This window comes from Mesocricetus auratus, unplaced genomic scaffold (genome assembly GCF_017639785.1).
Source record: "Mesocricetus auratus isolate SY011 unplaced genomic scaffold, BCM_Maur_2.0 Super-Scaffold_100022, whole genome shotgun sequence".
NCBI lineage: Eukaryota > Metazoa > Chordata > Mammalia > Rodentia > Cricetidae > Mesocricetus > Mesocricetus auratus.
Genome location: NW_024429203.1, coordinates 33,919,271 through 33,940,527, shown reverse-complemented (window position 1 = coordinate 33,940,527; position 21,257 = coordinate 33,919,271). Strand labels below are relative to the sequence as shown.

General features: G+C 37.4%; 1 protein-coding gene across 2 annotated transcripts in view; it reads left to right on the top strand.

Annotated features, from left to right (window-relative positions):
* The window catches only part of Etfa (electron transfer flavoprotein subunit alpha), a 56,839-nt gene that overhangs the window by 14,977 nt on the left and 20,605 nt on the right, over positions 1 to 21,257 (top strand). The window contains exons 6-9 of one of the 2 annotated variants that reach the window (XM_040729949.1): positions 425 to 535; positions 1,301 to 1,402; positions 2,814 to 2,882; positions 4,502 to 4,584. In XM_040729949.1, coding sequence (XP_040585883.1) covers positions 425 to 535; positions 1,301 to 1,402; positions 2,814 to 2,882; positions 4,502 to 4,584 — 365 coding nt within the window. The remainder of the gene's footprint in view (positions 1 to 424; positions 536 to 1,300; positions 1,403 to 2,813; positions 2,883 to 4,501; positions 4,585 to 21,257) is intronic. The other variant, XM_040729950.1, reaches the window with a different exon arrangement.

Genomic DNA, 21,257 nt, shown 5'->3' with positions numbered 1-21,257 from the left:
CTTTCATATCTTTCTCCGGCATGTATAGTAGTTACATATGTATTAAAGTATAGCAGCTCATATTTTTAACATACATATGTACTAAGGTATAGCAGCTCATAATTTTTGATTACTGAGTTGGTTTGGGAGAAAGAAACACCATTCCTACTCCCTGCAGAGGAGGTGTGCTTTCCTACTCTGGCCACCTGTCTCAGTTTGTTGATTCCAGGCATATCAGTGTCTCTCTTGCTTTAAAAGACATTCAGAGTTGTGTGGATAGTCCCTGGTGAAGTTCTCCACTGTTGTGCCCCTCTATGCCTATACTTAGTACAGGTAGAAAACAAATGGTCCATAGTTATTTTTTGCTTCATCTTCAGAAAGTAAATTCTGAGCCTGAGAGGAATACTTTTGCTCTTCCTTCTTCATAACAGAATTTGTGTTTCAGGAAATGCATTATGTACAGTAAAGTGTGATGAGAAAGTGAAGGTGTTTTCTGTTCGAGGAACATCTTTTGAGGCTGCAGCAACAAGTGGAGGTAGTGCCGGTTCAGAAAAGGGCAAGTATCCATTTGAGCCTTTTGATAGGTTGGCATTTCTTATTTCTTCAGTCTGTGGGTTATGTTAGAATAAGAGATAACCTCTGGTTTAATTTCTAGTGCAAAGTAAAAATTCAACTGATCTATATGCCAGGGTTATGTAAATAATTATGATTTATGTCTCTTTCACTTCCTCTTGGTACAAGGATAATCATTTTGGTAGATTGAAAGAATATGAGAGAGATCAATTAAGAGTAATTTGTTATGTTTGTGTTAGGACTTTTTTACTTTCATTATTGTTTACTATTGTGATATTTGAGTGATTCAATATAGTAGAGGAATGTAATAATAGGGGTCACATGTTAACATGTCTGACATCTGTTTGAACACTAGAGAGAGTGGATGATTCTAGATTTTTGTTTGTTTGTTTTCGAGACAGGGTTTCTCTGTGTAACAGCTCTGACTGTTCTGAAACTAGCTCTGTAGACCAGGCTGGCCTCAAAGTCAGGAGATCTGCCTTCCTCTGTCTCCCAGGTGCTGGGATTAAAGGTGTGCACCACCACCTGGCTATTCTGGTTTTTACAGATGAATTTAGGAGTAGTAAATGACTTCCCAAAATAATCTTATCCTCTTAAACATTTATAATTAAAATAAGTTTGGGAACATGAAAATTTGTGAACTTAAATTTCCTATAATTGGATGTTTATGTGTTGGTTTTAAAAATAATTATCAGTACATAATTTGAAGTCATTATCATTTTTTAATTTAATTTATCAATGTCTGCAGCACCGAGTTCTTCACCAGTAGGAATATCAGAGTGGCTTGACCAGAAATTGACGAAAAGTGATCGACCAGAACTAACTGGTGCCAAAGTGGTGGTATCTGGTGGTAAGTGCAGTAGTAATTTAAAAGGGAGCATAAGCTACACACTAAGGACTTCATTTAAAAACACAGTCCTTTATGTAGTTTTTGGTGGTGCTGGGGATGGAACTCAGGGTCTTGCATGTGGTTGGCAAGCTCTGTACTACTGAGCTGAGTCTGTAGTCTGTAGCATAGGTTTTCTATTTTGTTTTGATTTTTTCTTTTTTTAAATTGTGGGGTTTTTAAAATTATATTTGTTTTTATTTTATGTCCATTAATGTTTTTCCATGGGTGTCAGGTTCCCTGGAACTGGAATTACAGAGAGTTGTGAGTTGGCATGTGGGTGCTGGGAATTGAACCTGGGTCCTCTGAAAGAGCAGCCAGTCTCTTACCACTGAGCCATCTCTCCAGCCGCTTAATTTTCTTTCAAAATGTCAGAAGTTGGTAAGTTGCAAGTATTAGTGATATTTTATTAGGAATATGAAATTATGACAATAATACAAAATTTGGCTTACTGTCACACATTTGTTGATGGCATCTGGTGAACAGGATACAAATCTCATTCCACACCTCTGCAACATGGTGTTTGTTTTACAGACTTCTGTGTTTTTCTATGGCATTTGATTGCTTCTGAATAGTGAGAAAAGTGGTTGGAATCTTGAAGTTGTATATAAACCCCTGCCCCATTCTACCTTCAAGGGCTTTCAGGATTTTACAGGTCTCTGTGGATGACACTTTACAGTTAATGTCAGGGCCTGAATGTGCCATAAGACTTACCTCTTCTTGTGTTGCTCCTTTATAATGTGTTGACTGACTTTTTGAGAAGATAAGGATTGATGTGATTTTTAAAATCTTTCCAAATTAAACATGAAACAAAATAGATAATGTTCCCAACAGCCATCTATTGTTCAAGTGGTATTCAGAGGGAGTAATTTAATATTTTTGCAAAGATGTTTGTCTTATTTATTGGTTTGTATGTTCAGGAAATATTAGTTCATATCTATTCTGTGATGGGCCTGATGCATTTTCATTTCCTGGAAAAATAAACACAAAAAAGTTTAATATGTTTGCTCTTAACGAATTTGAAATCTAGGAGGAACTTCCATTCAGTCATGCAGGGAATATGTATCAAGTTCTTGTAAGAGTTTGCTAATACCACAGATATAGCAGTGACCTAGTGAACTGTGGATCTTGCATCTTGAACTTACAAAGTGTTTCCATTATAGTGGAGAAACAGCAAACATTACAGTGTTTTTTATGTAGCTAATTAACTACAGTGCTGAGTGCTTCATAGATGTCAGAAAAGACTTTGTAGAAGAGGTGATATTTTTAATGTGACAGTTTGTAATACAGGCATTCAGTTGGGCATATAAAATGCCAAACATTTTACAGAGTACACCTTGTATATACCTAATTTTATTTTTTCTTTTTTAATGAGGTCGGGGCTTGAAGAGTGGAGAGAACTTTAAGCTACTGTACGATCTAGCAGATCAACTGCATGCTGCAGGTAAAGGCATCTTCCTTTATAGCATGATGTTTTCTTTATGCTGGAAATATTTTTCATTATTTCATTTATATATAAGTCCTCCAAAGCTTCAAGTTATTTTGTTTTCTATGGTTTTCAGTTTTTATTTTGTTTATTTGTTGACTCGGCTTTATTATCATTTAGTTGTGGCATTTCTGTTGATGTACATCACATCATTTGATCATATTTCCTGTGATTACTTGCTTCTGTTCTTCTTTTTCTTCCTTCTCTTTCCATATATTTCCCTTTTGACTTCCATGTCTTCATTTTTTTTAATCTAGATTCTGCATGAGAGAAAGCATATTTGGTTTTCAGCATCTGGCTTATTTTGCTTAACATGATTTCCAGTTTTGACCATTATTTCATTCTTTCTGCAATGGTTTTCTTAGGCCTCCAATAAATGCTGAAACGTCTCATTAAAGGGGGTTTCCTAGTAGTTTTTTGTTTGTTTGTTTTGTTTTTCGAGACAGGGTTTCTCTGTATTGTTTTGGAGGCTGTCCTGGAACTCGCTCTGTAGACCAGGCTGGCCTTGAACTTACAGAGATCTGCCTGCCTCTGCCTCCTGAGTGCTAGGAACCACCAACGCCTGGCTCCTAGAAGTTTTTAAAAGAGTGTATGTGGTAGAGGGAGAGATTGAACAGCATGTTTCTATGTAACATGAGTAAAGTAAGACATCTCAAGAGAAATATTTTGAGCTGAATGAAAAAAAGTGTATGGTACAGTGAAAACAGTGTGTGGGTATATGGAGAGGGGGGCATTTCTAGTACTGGGAATTGAGCTGAGGGCCTCTTACATGTTAGGCAGGTGTTTCACCATTGAGCTATATCCACATGCCCCTACCTTGTATTTGTTTATTTTTAAATTTCAAATCTTTGAGGCAGTCTCACTACCCTGCCCATAATAGCCTTGTGATCCTTTGTCTCCAACAGGATAAGTTCTTAACAGGGAAATTTACATGAAGTTAGTATATAAATGAACATTGTATAGTATTTCCTAAGTAGATTATAATGAGTTTATGGATGCTTTTTTGATAAAAGCAAATATCAGAAGCCAGCCAAATTCAAAAATTTAAATTTGTGCCTGGAGTGGTGGTATATGCCTTTAAACCTAGCACTCAAGAAGCAGAGACAGGAGGTTCTCTTGTGAGTTTAAGGTCGGTGTGGTCTATATAGTGAGTTCCAGGATAGCCAGGACTACATAGAGAGACCCTGTCACAATAAAGTGGATGGGGTGGAGAGATGGCTCAGCAGTTAGTTAAGCTGCTCTTCCAGAGGACCCAAGTTCAATTCCCAGCACCCACATGGCAGCTCAGAACTATCCAGTCCAGTTCTAGGGGTCCATCACCCTCACACAGACAAATGTGCACATAAAATAAATAAATAAAATATTTAAAAATAAATTAAAAGAAAAGAAAAATTTGCAGAAATTTTTTTCTTAAAAAATGAACTTGTACTTAGTTATAGGTTTTCCTTTTCAAAAGTGAGTCCTTTATACAATAATTCTGACTATACAATATTAGGATATTGTTTTGTAGTTGTTGGTGAATATCTCATTAACTGAATAACAGAGCTTGAAAATAATGACATCTCCTCCCCCTTTAGTCGGTGCTTCCCGTGCTGCTGTTGATGCTGGCTTTGTTCCCAATGACATGCAAGTTGGTCAGACAGGAAAAATAGTAGCACCAGTAAGTATTGCAATAAAATATACCCTGCAGAATTCTGTGGGGATCAGCACTGTATGTATTTGTTGAACAATAATTTCAGTGATTTATATCTTACTTGATGATCCTGTACATCTAGCCATTATGATGGTATATGTGTCCTCACAAGGTCTGGAGTTTTTTGGTCTTAATAAAATGCTTAGCAGTTTTTAAATTGGGGATTATTTTGCAAAAAGATTTAAAGCAGTATGAGGGCACAATACTTGTTATTTTGTATGTGTGGTGTGGTAGAGTTGTAGGACTCTGTACATGCTTGTCAAGTGCTGTTCCACTGAGCTACATCCCTAACTTCTTATTGATTTTATAAATTTACATTGATAACAGAATCTTTTAAATGTAAAATTAGTTAGGACAATTAGCCTATTTTAATTGAGCATCTTTTAGTTAGACTTTTGTCATTAGAAGCTACTAATGACAGTTATAGTCTTGTGTGCTCCTGAGCACCTAGTTTAGATCTATATTTTAATCAGTTTGCATCAGGACATTTTGATTTTTACTGCTAGAATATTCCTTTTTGCCAAGAGGGCGAGACAGAATCTGTCTGTAGTTCAGGCTAGCCAAAAGCTCTTCTTGCTTTGGCCCCCCAAGTGCTGATATTTAGACTTAAGCCACCACACCTAGCCAGATAGCATATTCTAAAATTCTTTGCAAAACTTAAAAGGGAAATGTAGGAAATGTTGAATTGAAAGTTGAATCTTTTAAAACATCTCCTGGCTGTTCATATTTTTTAAGTAATGTGTTGAGTCATTTTCAACCAGTTCAAATTTATATTACATGAGGAAAATATTTTTATGTGACTCAAAAAATGTTTGTTGTTATTTCAAAACAAGATGCTGTATGATATTTATTAAATTCTCTTTGCCGGGTGGTGGTGGCACGTGCTTTAATCCTAGTATTTGCGAAGCAGAGACAGGTGAATTTCTGTGAGCTTGAGGCCAGCCTGGTCTGCAGAATAAGTTCCAAGACAGGCTCTAAAACTATAGAGAAACCCTGTCCAAAAAAAAAAAAAATTCTCCTAGTGCCCTAGTCTATAAGGTGATGACTTCATAATAGTCATCTCTTTTTTTGCAATTTTTTTCATATAAACTATTTTGATCATGTTTCTCCTCCCCCCCAACTCCTCCCAGTTCTTTAAGACTTGTCTTTGATGTTTGTTTTGAAATGCCTATCTTGTCCTTCTAATGTTGGATCATTTACCTTTTTATTGTCTCTTTCTATAATTTCTTTGTATAGTTTGTAACAAATTATTTTTCAAATAGATACTGTGAATTTTTCCCATGCTAGGACTTCCCTATTTTTATTTTGATGAGCAGAAATGTTTTATAGAGTTCAATGAAGCAATATTTCTTCTTTTGGTTAATATATTTTGTGTTACTTAGCTTACTTGAAGTCAGAGAAGATCTCAGTACTGAATATAGCCACTAAAACTATTCATAAATTAAGTCAAAGCACTGTGTGACTGACTTGCTTGTCATACCACATTAGTCTGGCTGTGGAAGTGAATTTATTGAGCAGATGAGCTGGAGCCTTCTGTGACATTTAATTAGGTGTGGCACACATATATTTTTTGTGGAAATCTTGCGTGTACAGCTTTATGTGAGTAGACACATTCAGGCTTGAATTCATAAAAGATCAGCAGCTTCCTAATCAAAACTACTTTTATAAGAAATTCAGTGTATACCCTGAAGTAGCAAGCAGACTTACTGTGACAGAAAGGGGGCATTCATAGTTATTAAACAGGAGCAGAGTGCAGGGAGTGACTGGTGGCATCCTTTCCTGTTTTGGAAATAAGTTCTATACAACCAGCTTCATTCAGCATTACTCTTATAGAACCATTGAATTTTGTTCAGAAGCTCATGTAACTCCTCAGAGAATTCTAGTGTATTAACTCTCTAGTTGAACATTTGTTCCTTTTCTTGTTGCTGCAACAAATACAGACAAAAGCAACTGAAGGGAGGGCAATTTGGGTTCATGGTTTAGGGTAAAGTCCATTATAATGAGGAAGACATGACAAGAGCTTAATAAGATCACATCAAATCCAGTCAGGAAACAGAGTGAATTACTGGTGTTCAGCTCACTTTCTTCTTTTCATTCTGTGGATTAACTCGGCCCGTGGAATAGTTTCATTCATGTTCAGGGTGGGTCTTTCTGCCCTGTGAAGCCTTTCTGGAAATACCCTCAAAAGCACTCACAGGGCATGTTTTGTGTTGACAATGAAGATTCGCCATTAAAGGCATAGATGTATATTCATTGTGTGTGTGTGTGTGTGTGTGTGTGTGTGCATGTGTGTGCATGTGTGTGTGTGTGTATGCATGTGTGCGTGTGTGCGCGAGGCCATGGATCTAAAACCTTTTTGGGGCAACAATCAGTTTATAATTCGTAAGTATAGAACAAATCTTTGGTGTGTGTGTGTGTATTCAGTATATGTATATATATATATATATATATATATATTTTTTTTTTACACACACACACAGAGGTCATGGCTGTAAAACCTTTTTGGGGGAAACAATCAGTTTACAATTTGTAAGTGTAGAACAAAACTTTGGTATGTGTGTGACCATTTGAGAGTAAGTTGCGAGATGATGCCCTTCAGCTTCAACTACATGCATTTTCCTACATAACCATAATGCAGCCTTTCAAATCAGAGCATTAACACATAATACTATCTAGTCATCAGACTCCATTTGGATTTTGCCCATTACTTCATTCATGTCTTTTATAGCAAATGGTCCTAGTTTAGAATCACATATTGTATATATCTGTCATGTCCTTCGGTCTTAGTTTCTCAATCTTACTTTCACATCACGAGGGACTTCAGGATTATAAGGCAACTTGTAGGCAGACATTTCTTTACTGCCAGCTACTCCCAAGTAAACACAATGGGACTTATATTAATTATAAATGCTCTGCCAATAGTTCAGGCTTGTTACTAACCCTTACAACCTAAATTAACCCATTTCTGTTAGTCTACGTATTGCCATTTGACTTACCTGTCCTCCAGCATGTCTTACTGTATACCCTGGCAACTCCACTGACTCAGCCCTTCTTCCTCCCAGCATTCTCAGTTTAGCTGTCCTGCCTATAGCAACTGTTGTATTACCATCTAGGTATTTTCCTTTAAAGTGTGAGTTGAAATCTTTTGCTTGTATTAATTGAATTGCTTGTTTTTATTATTGACTTATGGAAGTTTTTAAATAAATTGAAGTAGTGAGTTTCTTGTTTACTTTCTCCACATCTGTGGCATGCCTATTTATTTTTCTGATATGATTTCTAACTAGGAACAACTTTGCTATTTCTCATTTGCTGCAAGCTCTTATCATGAATGGAATTTCTATGCAGAGTCTGGGATTCTCCCTCCTCTGGAACTTTCTCCCCACTTTCAGCTAGTGTGGCAGCCGCATATTTTCTGTGTATTATCTTCAACCAGTAAGACTTCAGGTTTTTATCCAAAGGCCTATTTTCTGATTGGCCTGTGGAGAAATTGCAGATACCCCAGGTGAAAGGGGAGAAATACGCTAAACTCCTATCTGCATGCTTCCCTCCCCTCCAGAATTTTGGCTCCTCAGATTTTATCTGTCAGTGTTGATATCCAACATATTTAAACAGTTGCTATCTATATTTGAACCTGGTTTATAGTTGTTTTAGCAGGGTAAGTCTAGATGAGATATTCCCTTAGGGCCATAAGGAAACCTGATGCCTAAACTTTGAATGTATTACTTTATTTCATATGCTTGCTGACTAGTGTGGAGTTGGGCTATTATCACCCTAAATAATATCTTAATTAATGCTGCTTAATAATGTATTAGGGTTATTTTCAACCATATCCCACTATTGTCAAAAATTACACTTCTGCAATACAAAGTCTCTCCACACCTCCACACATTTGAATTGTGTGCTGTTAATCTCCAATAATACAAATACAGCATTCTTTGTTTTTAACACAGCACATTCATTTATTTTTATTTAATGAGGGCATTTTTCCACTTATAAACATTTCAAGGCTTATTTCTTTTCTCATTTTGTCTTGTTGGTATTTTGTAACAACCTTGGAAATTATCACCACTGTTTTTTCTGATGGTAAGGAGCCAAAAGCTCCCTGCTTCAAGTAATGGAACAAATAAAGTCAGCTTTGTTATATGTATAAGAATAATTGTTTTACTTTTTATTATTAATTTGAGAAAGCATATAATACCCAAAATAGGCCTTGAATTTAGTTACATGGCTTTTTTGTCACTCACAACAATTTACACAGTGTGAAACAGTTCCCAATGTCCTTATGACTTAGCAATCTTTCAAGATGTAGATCCCCCCATCAGAAGTCACTGGTTAGTTCACAGCTTAAGTGTTGTGACACTTTTTATTTCTAATTAACCTCTGATTTGGAGTTAATTTCAAATTTAGAAAAATAAAACTAAAAAACAATATGCATGTGTGTGCATGCATGCATATGATTTTTCTCTGAACTGTTTTCCATTAAGTAACATTGTGAGTTTTTGTTCCTAAATACCTCAGTGCATAATTTTTTCAGACTGAAATATTCTCATCTGAAGTACAGCTACATTTATTTATTTCTATATTTATTACTTTGTACACAAGCAGTCCATTTGTTTAAGTAGATATTAGGAGTTGTCTTCTATCATTCTCTACCTTTTTAAATTAATTTATTATGTGGGTGTTTTTCATGTATGTATGTATGTATGTATGTATGTGCACCACATGCATGCCTGGAGCTACATAGGCCAGAGAATGCATTGAATCTCCTCGGCCTGGAGTTACAGACATGTGAGCAGCCGTGTGAATGCTGAGAATGAATCTGGGTCCTCCAGAAGAGCAGCTACCCCCTTAACTGCTGTGCTATCTCTCCAACTCCAGCTCTAGCCACTTATATTTTATATCCCGGTTTTGTTTGTGTTTTTATTTTAATTTTCTATTTTAAAGATTTATTTATGTATTTTGTGTGCATGGGTGCTTTGTCTGCATGTACATCTGAACACCAGAAGAGGACATCAGATCCCATTATAGACAGTTGTGAACTGCCATGTGAGTACTGGGAATCGAACTCTGGAAAAAAAGGACATCAAGAGAAGCAGCCAGTGCCCTTAACTTTGATAAGCTGTCTTTCCAGCTCCCAACTTTCTGCATTTTAATATTCCAATTTTTTCATTTATCTTCATATTCATGCTCTTAGTCTTTCTCAGTATTCATGCTCCTATTCCCTACCACCTATCTATGACAGGCAAGCTTCTCCGATCTCTTTCTGGTAGGTCATACTTTAAATGGTTTTGAGAAAATTCAGGTGGCAGATGAAAAGCTGTGTGGCCCTTTTTGGATGTGAGTTACAAATTTGGCATTAGGCTTTCTAGAAGCCAGTTCATATTAGGAGACAAGATCAGTGCCCTGATTTACAGTGTCCCAAAGGTAAAACAAACTAATTGTACATGGGAAGTATCATTTGGCCTGATACCAAGATCAGAAAGATATATCCCTTGAGTCCATATAAAGAAGACACTATTGATTGACATCCTCAACAATATCCTTACTATAAATAGGAAAGTAGTTTTATAGGGTTGTTTTTATGATGCCCCTCAGTGTGGGCCAATTGCATAAGTGCATTTCCAAGAGAGGCAATAACTATTTGGTTCTGTGTCTGCTATTCAAGCTTATGTTATGGTAAAACTGCAGGCTGGCAATTAAGTTGTCAAACCTTTCTCAAATGAATTTTATTAGAAAGAAGGAACTGAAGTTAGGTGGTGAATGTATAGAGGTGCAAGCTCGGCTCTCTGTCTCTGCAAGACTAGAGTCTAGAGCACAGGGTAGAGATTGTCTATTTCCTCCCAAGCTGCCACCCCTTTCTCATCTCTCAAGGGTGAGCTTGAAATGCTGCTTACACTTGCTTTATTTACTTTACTTCCTATTATTTTCACCTAAAATTATGTATACTTATATAAATATATGTAACATAATTTTGAAATAACGCCCAATTTAAGAAGCAATACTATAGCCAGGTGGTAGTGGCACGTCTTTAATTCCAGTGCTCGGGAGGCAGAGGCAGGTGGATCTCTTGAGTTCAAGTCCAGTGTGGTCTATAGAGTGAGTTCCAGAACAGCCAGGGCTACACAGAGAAACCCTGTCTCAAAACTACCCCCCCAAAAAAGAAGCAGTGTTATATTCCTGAAAACCCCACAAACATTTTCTTGAATGTATGGTTTTTTCCTCTTCTCAAAGGTAACTGTCACCCTAAATTTGATGATTATTGTTCTAATACATTTCATTTTTATTTTTACAATGTTTGTGCAAATCTCTAAACAGTGTATGACTGAACTTTTCAATTTTAGCACTAGATAGAGTGATGTGTGCCTATAGTCCTAGCACTCAGGAAGATGAGGTGGGAGAATTGCCTTAAGTAGTTTGATGCCAAGATAAGATATAAAGCAGAATTCTGTCCTGGAGAAAAGGAGGGAGGGAGGAAAGGAAAAGACAGGACAGGACAGGAAAAAGGAAAGGAAAAAGGAAAGGAGGAAGCCAGCCAGGAAGGAAACTAGTTTGAATGATATGGATGATTCTCAAGTATTCCAGGGACTGACTTAGCCTTTCAACTATAGACTTTTTTTTTTTGTTTTTTCGAGACAGGGTTTCTCTGTATTGTTTTGGAGGCTATCGGTCCAGCCTGGCCTCGAACTCACAGAGATCCGCCTGCCTCTGCCTCCCGAGTGCTGGGATTAAAGGTATACGCCACCACCGCCCGACTCAACTACAGACTTTATGACCAACTTTGTTCACTTACTGAAGTGTAACATACTGTGTTATGATTTGTGTGCTGTGACCTAAAAATAGCAGAGAACACTAGTACACAGTATTTTTAAAATATCAGTAGAACTATATGTGTTCTTAATAACCTTAATTTTGAGGTTTTTCTGTGTAAATGCAGGCAGGCTGTTTTGTTTTGCTTTATTTATTTTATAGTATCCTGTTAAATGAATATATCATACTTCCATTTTATAATAGATACTTTATGGGTGGCCTGTGAGGGCGCTATACTGACTGTTCACTGGTGTCAGGATATTTGAAAGCAATGTGGTAAAGGGTCTGTCAGATCCAAAAAAGAGGCGATCTCAGCTCCTAAAATACTAGAAATAGATGGCTGCTAACCTAAAGCTTTGAATCAAAAAGTTTTATAAAAAAATCTCAAATGGATGTGTCTGTTCTTTGCTTGCAGTTGTGTGGTGTGGACATAATACACAATGCTGTCTGGATAGTAGCTAGAGTATAGGCTCACTCAGATTCATAAGCATATTGAATGAACATTCATATAAATTCTTGATTTGGGTTCTTAATTTGAATAGTAATAGTGACACCTGCATTACAAATTGCACACTGGACTGCATGAGACTCTGTCTTAAAAAAAAATAGAGGAAAGAAGAGGTGAGGGAGGAAGAAGGAAGGAAGGAAAAAGGGTGGGTAAGAGCCTAGATGACAGTCAAGCTGTCTGAGTTCTGCGCTTAGCTACCATTTGCTTTCTGTTGACCTTGGATAAATCACTTAACCTCTTGTGTTACAGTTTCCTGAGATGTGTAATGGTGATAATAATCCCTGTTTCACAGAGTTGTAAATAATAGATGAATTAATATATATAACAAGATTAAGTGAGAGATTTTGTGTGTGTGTGTGTGTGTGTGTGTGTGTATGTATGTCACTTAAAACTATGCCTGGTGTGTTATAAATGTTATGCACTAGCTAATTTTTCAGTGACCATTACAAATTATTTTTGTGTGTGTGTTGTAGTATGTTGTATTATGTGGTAACACATAGGAGTGTGCATCCTACATGTGTTTGTGGAGACCAGAAGAAGATATTGTCTGTTTTTCTTTATTGGTCTTTACGTTAATTTTTGAGACAGGTTTTCTCAACTGAATCTGAAGTTCCCCCTTTTCAGCTACATTAGCTAGCCAGCATGCATGGGATCTTCCTGTATCCACTAACCAGTACTAGGAGTTACAGGGTTCATGGACTATTCCCAATTTTACATAGGCACTGTGCATTTGAATTCAGATCCTTTTGCTTTTACAGCAAGTGCTTTTACCCGCCTCTCCAGCTCCTACAGATTCTTAGAAGATTTTGTTGTTTGAAATTATGAACAATAATTAAATTATTTCTCTGGTATTTGTCAGGCACATTGGATTTTATTATCGTTAATTCTTGTTGAGGCTCAGAGTTTTTGGCTTACACTGTGACTAGATATCATTAGTATGACTTTTTAAGTCTTGATGTATTTGGGAGAAGTTCCCCTTCTGGATTGCCCGCAGTGATCTGTTTGGTGCTGATCTGACCTTTTTAGCCATCCAAACATATAAGCATGTTATGATCATTAGAGTCTACTATCTGTTGCTAAGGAGCGTGTACTTAGACTTAGTGCAGAATCTTAGTAGGTATGGATTACTTTGCCTATATTTTGATATTTTACTGACAGATCAACTTCCTGTTTATAATTTTGAGACTAAGTGAATAGAGTCAAAGTTACCAGATGAATAAGCAGTTAGGAGAATTTACCAAGACAGTACATTTTGTTTCTGACTTTTGTTTTGAAAATTCACTAGTGTTGAAAAGTCAGTGTGGAAACAAACTTTATAGAGTTATTTGTATACAACTGGGAATGAATTTATGGGATGGGCTGCCCTCTAACTTGCTAAAAAGCTGAAGATTGACAACTGCTTTCATACTGCATTATCTAGCTTGGCTTTTAGCTCCAAGAGAACTGTGTTCACAAATTGATGTGCTTTTCCTTTGGGGTTGGTATAGAAGCATTAAATTGTACTAAAATATTCATATGTGAGTGCATTTGGCTGAAAGCAATTGATGTTCTGTCCCCAAGAGGACAAAGAGAAATGCTGTGTGGACCCGCAGTCAAGAAAACACCCTATGCATGCTTCTTAAAAGGTAATTACAAGGCCTGGATGATCAAAGCCCTTACGGGGAAGCTTAAGTGACAGAGAGAAGGTACAGCGTGTGTAGGTTGTGGTTTGCATGTATATGTTGTTTGTTTGTGCAGTTGCCAAAAGTTAGCAGTTCTATATTTATCTTTGGTTTGTTTTCTCAGCTAAAATTTATCAGGCTGTTTTTTTTTTTTTTACGTTTATTCCAGAAGCCTTGGATCAGTGGAATTTTTATTTAACCCATTACCACTTTATTATATAAAGTTAAACTATTTAAATCTCAGGGATTATTGTATACATGTCTCCCACCCCTTTAAGCTCCATTTATCTGCTTAAAAGCATGCTACTAAATGATAGATTTACATGTCATGTACATAGTCAACCTAATTTAACAGTTGCCATGAAAATCAATTAGAGTAGATAGCAGGTCTACTTTAGCAATCTTGATGTGGTAACTTAAAAGAAATAAAACTTCTAAATTTCCATTCTGAAAAATCAACACAACTTTGGGGGATCTTTCATACAAAAATGAATTTATTTTTTACACGTGGCATCAAGTTGATATGTGTGCATTTGGGTGTCAAAGAATATAAGACACTATACCAAATGGAAATAGGCCAGTGGATTTAGCATATGTAATTCAGCACTTGGATTTACATTCAAAGAAATGAATACTAAAATTTACCCCCAAAAATGTTAAAGCTGAGTGTAGTACCTGTAAGGATTCAGGCATTATGCTGGCCTGCCCTTGTCACATGGCAGAATGCACTCAGGTAGTACCCTGGTCAGCCCAAGGTTCCATGACTACTAGATTGCATGTACGTGCAAAGGACCCCTTTAAAAGAAAGGCCCCCTCCCACTTATGCTCTCTTTACCGCTCTCTTTCCTGCTATTCCCCTGGGACAGACAGGACTTTTCCTGTCTGCCTCTTTTCTTCTGTTCTCTCTCTGTCTCTATGTCTCTTTACCTCTTTTCTCTTTCCTTCCCCACTTTCCCTTTCTAATAAAACTTATCACTAAGCTCTGCCTGCCTGGCATGTTTGTCCCTCACCTCAGTCATCCTCACCTACCATGGAATCTGCCAATCTCATGTTTAATCATAACAATGCCATTTGCCTGTAGGAGGCTGAGGCAGAAGTATTGCACACTCAAGGCCAACTTAGGACACATAGATCCAGACCAGGTATGTCATCCAGCAAGATCCCATTCTCAGGAAACCAAAAAGAAAAAGAAAAAAATATTAACAATTTAGTTTAACTATATGTTAATATTAGATAAACAGCATTTCAGAAATAATCCCCCCACACACACAGAGGACACTAGTATGTATTCCATTTCCTTTGTTGTTTTTGAGACAGGGTCTCAATGTATTGCCTTGGTTGGCCTGAAGCTCATTATGTAGATCAGGCTAACTTTGAATGACTGATGTTGGCCTTGAACTTGTAGCAATCATCCTGCCTCTACTCCTTTAGTGCTGTTTCAAGGGAATAGCTTTCTTTCCAAGGATTATTTACTATTGTGTCTGTATGATGTGCTATATGGGCACATACCACAACTCGCATGTGAAGGTCAGAGGGCAACTTTGTGGGGTTGGTTCTTTTCTCTGCTTTTCTGTTGTCACTTGTAGGTCTAGACCTAGGAGTAGAAGTGCTGGGTCACACTGCATGTAACTTTTGCAAAACTGCCAAACTATTTCCTCCAGTTGCTTTATAGCTCCTATGTGCTGTTTTATAGAAATTGCTTGGGTATTGACAGATAAAGCATCAAGAAAGCCTTTATTAGCTGAGTGTGGTGGCTAATACCTTTAAACCCCACAGTCAGGAGGCAGAAGCAGGTAGATCTCTGAGTTCGATGCCAGTCTGGTCTACAGAACAAGTTTTAGGACAGCCAAGACTACACAGAGAAACCCTGTGATGAAAAATCAAAAGAAAAGAAAGCCTGCCTTCTAGAAGTTTGGGGAGAGAATAGTTTGGTAAATGGGAAGACTACTACTTGACGGTTGGACTTTGGGTTCCAATACAAGCTTTGTTTCCTGTAGCCTAGATTTATTTTTATTGATTACAATATATGACATAGGTAATCACAGTGGTCCTTTACAGCTCTCAAATTCTACAGATAAGAAAAGTATTACATATTTTGACCATTATACCCATTAAGATATTTTCTAATAATAATTTTGGTGATCAAAATAAACTTTCTATGTGACATCCTAAGTTGAAAAGCTTTGTAATAGATTTGATCTGCATCTTAGTATTATATCTAAGTATTCTTGCCTTATACTCAAACATTTCAATATGAATTAACCATGTGATTAGATTTGACCAAGTGCACAAGGTCATACTTGGCTTTCTGTTATTTTAGGTATACTAAAAGTATATTCTCCAAGTTGGAAAAAATATGTGAATTAGTATCAGAACAAACTAGGTAAAGGAAAACCATTTCATTGCAAAGTAATTATATTTTACTGTGAAAACATTTCCTTAAGGAAAGCTTGTTTCAGATCCTATACATATTGGGTAACCTATACATACCTACACCTAAAAATAATACTAAAAGGTTTAAGTGCAGAATTTATTTCCTTTTTTGTTTGTTTATGTTTAATTTTTCAAAGTGCATATTGTAATATATTTAATATCCATGTTTAAAGTAAAAAATTAAAAATAAATAAAATCCATAAACTTTGAGCCTGGCATGGCATTATCACCCCAGCAACTGGGACGGTGGTGGCAGGGGTATTGTGAGTTCATGACCATCTTCCAGCTGTTTTGTAAGTAGGCTGGTTGTGAAGATGATGCCATTTCTCTGGGCCTCTTGGAAAAGAAGTGGGCTGTAACTTGGGCAGCAGATCAGTACCCATCCCGAGTATACACATGGACTTTGGACTCCCATAGAACAATGTGAGGTGCACTCTCACCCTGAACTCTTGGGGAAGGGTCTAGGCCCTGCCCTATATGAAATGACAGACTATGGACACCCCCATAGAGGGCCTCACCCTCCCTGGGGAAATGAGGGGATAATGGGGGGGGAGTTGGGGGGAGGGCATGGGAGGAGGGGAGGGAAAGGGAGAGGGACCTGGAACTAACTTGTGAAGCAACCTTGTTTCTTATCTAAATTTAAACTGGAAAAAAAAAAAGAAAGTGGGCTGTAAAAAGACTATGGGGAATTTCTGTCTGTCGGTGGATTTAGGAGTTTGGAGAACCTGTGACTGAGAAGCTACAGCTACATATTCCCTAATAAGCACCAGGTCCATTTGCTAAGTCATGATGTAAATACTCATTGGCTTTGCTTCTTGACTTTTCCCTTTAATGGTTATCTGGGACCAGATACTGACCTCATTGATTGTTAACCAAAAAGTATCAGCTATACAGGTTACATAAATTAAATAAGCATCATTAACAGTAAAAATAGCAGTGACTTCAGAGTCCTGACACTTCTGCAGGTTAGTCTCATCTGACCTCATAAGTCCCTGGGATTTTCTGTATGGTAGGTGTATTATTTGCTGTAGTTTCAGGTGACTGGTGACTTCACTTGAAGCATTTTATGATTCTTTAACCACTTTTAGTCATACATGGTATAGTAAAAAAGAAAGTGCCTACATTTTGAGAATAGAGAGGGGTTGGTGGAGGTGGGTGAATGGGGAGAGGATAGCTAAAGGGTATGAAGTCTCCATTGTCAAAGACATTGAGTCTGGAGATCCAATGCCCAGAATGATAATGGTGACTGTAGTTAATACTAGGTTAGATACTTAAAATTTGTTGAGAGTACATTACGAAGAATCTTTTTCAGTTCTAGAGATCAAGCCCAGAGCTTTGCACATGTGTGAAAGTGTCTATGACTGAGTTATACCGCTGACCCTAAGAGAGTTAATCAGTATTTAGTCTCAGAAAAAAAGAAGGGGAAAAGTTGATGATATGAGTAAGTATGCTACCAGCTGATTATGGTAAATATTGCACAGTGGCACATATACCAAGGTGATGCACTGTATTCTTCCCACATAAATAGCTTACTTTTCAAAAATACCTCAATAAAGCCTGCCTTTCACTAAGGGTATAACTTCAGCTAGCTCAGTAAACCTGCCTAAGTCTCTGCTTCCGCTTATACACAACTGGGAATAGTTTCTTCTTTGTAAAGTTATTATAGGTTAGTGAAATGATATAAAGAACCGTGTATGTGCTGGCATGCCACCAACAACACATTTGTGTGATTCTCTTGAATTCTGGTAGTCTTGAGGCAGTCTCAGTACAAGGAGTTAACCTGATGGGAAAATCATGGATGGGACAGAATTTCAGAGACTGAGTCCAACTTCCATTCATTCATGTAAAATATAGTTTAGCCACAGTTTTGTCATGGAGTCAGAGGGCTCCTTGAGAAAGGAGCCACAGTTATTTGTCTTTGTATTTTGGAGCCTCTTCCAAAAAAGAAGTCTTAAACACAACTTGGCAAACAGAGAAAATAATTTGGCTTTTTTAAATGAACAGCACGATGAAATATAGCAACGTTAATGAATAGGAGGCTTTCAGTAATTAGAAAACATGATTCAGTCACTCCATCAAAGAAGTGTTTGTTATTTGCTGAGATAAATTCATTTCTATCCTCACCTGACGTGTGTCCTTTATTCTGGTTAGCTGTAACAGTTGCTGCTTAGGTTCTGCCTCCAGCCTATTGAGTAAAGAGGATTGAATTTATTTTCCATTCTGCAGAGCTCTTGTCTCAGACAGCATGGGGATTTGGGTTATCAGTGCATACACTGACTCTCTGAGCTTAATAAGTAAGAACTATTTATATGATGTGTTTTAATTTTTTTTCCTTTGGCAAAATGTAGTTTTTCGTGTTCCTTTCTCCAGGTTTATCTAAAAAGGGGGATTGATGGTAGAAAAGAAATTTAAATCCTGATTAAATTTTAGGCTAGAAACTATACCAAATTAGTTTTCTGCTCTGAATGCCCCAGATATAACCACTCTGCTCATATCCATATTTTATATAAACAAAAAAGTAAATGTTTAAGTTTCTCCATTCTCTATTGTTTAAAGTAAGGCAGATCTGAAGTTGCTTCAGGCAGAACCTTGACCCAGTTCCAGAAAAAGAAAAAAATTCATAAGAATTCATGAGTTCATGTTATAAACTAATTTAATTTCAGCTTTATATATATTATATCATATAATATATATATATATATAGAGAGAGAGAGAGAGTTATGGATTTACATCAGAGTCCATCCCAACTTCCTTGCAGCACTGTGTAGGAATTTAGACAAACACTCTAACTTAACTGACGAATACGTTTGTAGCCATCCCTGTAGCCAAATCCCATACACTGATGATATATTCTACCCCTTTTGGTGTTTCTTTCCAGGTATTTACATTTTTTCCATGGTAATTTTTTTGATGCAGATACATTAGGTCCTTATTTTGAGGGCATTAAGGTTTTGAGGATAGAGTCTTCATGTGCCTCTAGAACACACACACAAACTAGCAAATAAATTTTACTAGTTGGGGAATTGCTTTTTAGATTGTAAACTTCCTGCATTAAGCCAGTAGAATTTTTTTCCATTTTCGGTTTACCCCTAGTGGTCCCTGTTACCAGAATTCTGGTGCATTTTTGTTGGTTAGTTGAGACTTCCCTCTGGTGTCTCTATGGCTAGCCCGTTTTTAGAACCAGTAACAGCCATCAGTTCTGTCTCAACTACACCCCACAATGTTCTAGTAGAGCTTATGAAAAGCTCCTATTTAGTTTGTTCTGTGATTATTTTGGATTTGTAAGCCATGTAAGGGTTTGGCCCCTGGAAATGTGGTTAGTCTAAATTGAGATTATATTATTAAAATTAGTCTCAGCTGTTTCCTTTTACCATAATATGACTGACTAAAAATTTTAAACATGTGGCTTACAAGATATCTATATTGAATATCTCTGTTTTAGGCTTAATAGCGTTAGACTACAATCAGTGTTGTAGGTAGGAGACAGCTTTCCCTTTAGCCTCTGCACTCAGCTTTCCTGGAGAAGCAGTGCTCAGATTACATCCCTTAGAATTCCAGGTTATGATCTGAATCACTGATATTAGTGCTACTGACTTCCTAAAGCTAGACCTGACTGACCATTTCAGAGGACAGTGACCACATTGAACTCATCGGGGTCATTAGATTTCTAAGGACACACTAAGGTCACCTTCAGTCAACCTCACATGTATTGAGTTAGGACCATAAAAAATGTGTGTATAGGTTGAAGGACCAAGAAAGTAGGGAGAGAGGCTGTAAAGGGTAAAACACTGCCCCACTCCATGTGCTTCCTGCTTCTAAAGGCCTTTGTACTTCTCAGTGGCCAATCAAGAAGTGAAGGTTTACACAAGAGACCAGAGCTGTCACTTTTGTTTCTGTTCTTTTCCTTTATTATGAGTTTGCTTAAGCTGTGTTGTTAGACAAGGGCAGAGATTATGTTTGCTCTATGTTACCTGTAAGGTTTAACAACATCTGCAATGAAAAATTAGCTAACCAAACTGGGGGGATTGTTCAGTGAGTACAGTGCTTGCTATGCAAGCATGAGGACCTGATTTCAAGCCCTAGCATCCATATAAAGGATCAGGTATGGTATGTTTCCCTTTATGTTGTTGGTGAGGCGATCCCCCTGCTACACACAAACAGTCATGCTATTACTGCCGTTCTTGATGGTACGACCCTGATGTGGAAGATAGCTCATACTTGGGTAACAGGACACAGAGAAATCAGGGTAGTACTGATATAAAAGCTTCCTCCCTACTGGCTAGTTTTTATGGTGTCTGAGGGTGTCATTCAGCTGACAGGAGAAAAACCACTAACATCCTTATCTAGTGAGCTACCTGTGAGCTATAACAGTGACTGGCCTGGAAGATATGCACATTGGTATACAGTATTGTCATGAATGTTATAGGGTGAAGAGAGAGGTAATCAACCACTTTAAGGTCCATGCCATAGGACACAGCTCATGCTCTGATACTGTAAACTGGGTCAAGAACCCATGGCTGGTGAGGTCATGGGTCCTGAAGGAAAACCTACTACTATTATTACTGAGTGGGTGTCATATCAAATTATTTCTAAATACGTAACCTTTATGCTCACAGAATAGTGCATCTCTCTATAGACACAGAATAGGATATTTCTCAACCCTCATCAGAAAAGCTTCTGTTTGCAGTGGAAGGTGATTAAGGCAGAGACTCCTAATGGCTTAAAATGCAAAAAAATAAATGACTGTGGATTGCTCAGTCCTAAATGAAATATATCTTTGTCATACATTCTGTCCCCAAGGCTCAGGGGCATCATAGAAGAAGGCCAGAAAGATTGTTTGAGGCAGATTGGGGAAGACTGCTACAAAACTGTGTTTTCTGGACACGACAGGGCTGTTGCACGTGTGACTTCACAATAACTGTGGGTTCTTGCACAAGATCTGAACAAGATCAAGCCACTCAAAATTCTAGTATGGATGGGGGAGGGGCTCATCAAGTCCCACACCTACCTGAGGAGCAGTTGATGACTGTTAGGGAAGGGAGAATTAGAATTTTTCAGGGATGAGGCCTTAAAGAGACTACCTAGGCTCTGGTAGATGGTCCTGCAGGCAACACTAGTTGAACTCTTGTGTTTTTTAAAAAGAGAACATGTGGTTGGGAGGTTGTAGGGGGAATAGAGTGGATGTAATCAAAATACATATGTCTGGGTAGTGGTAGTGCATGCCTTTAATC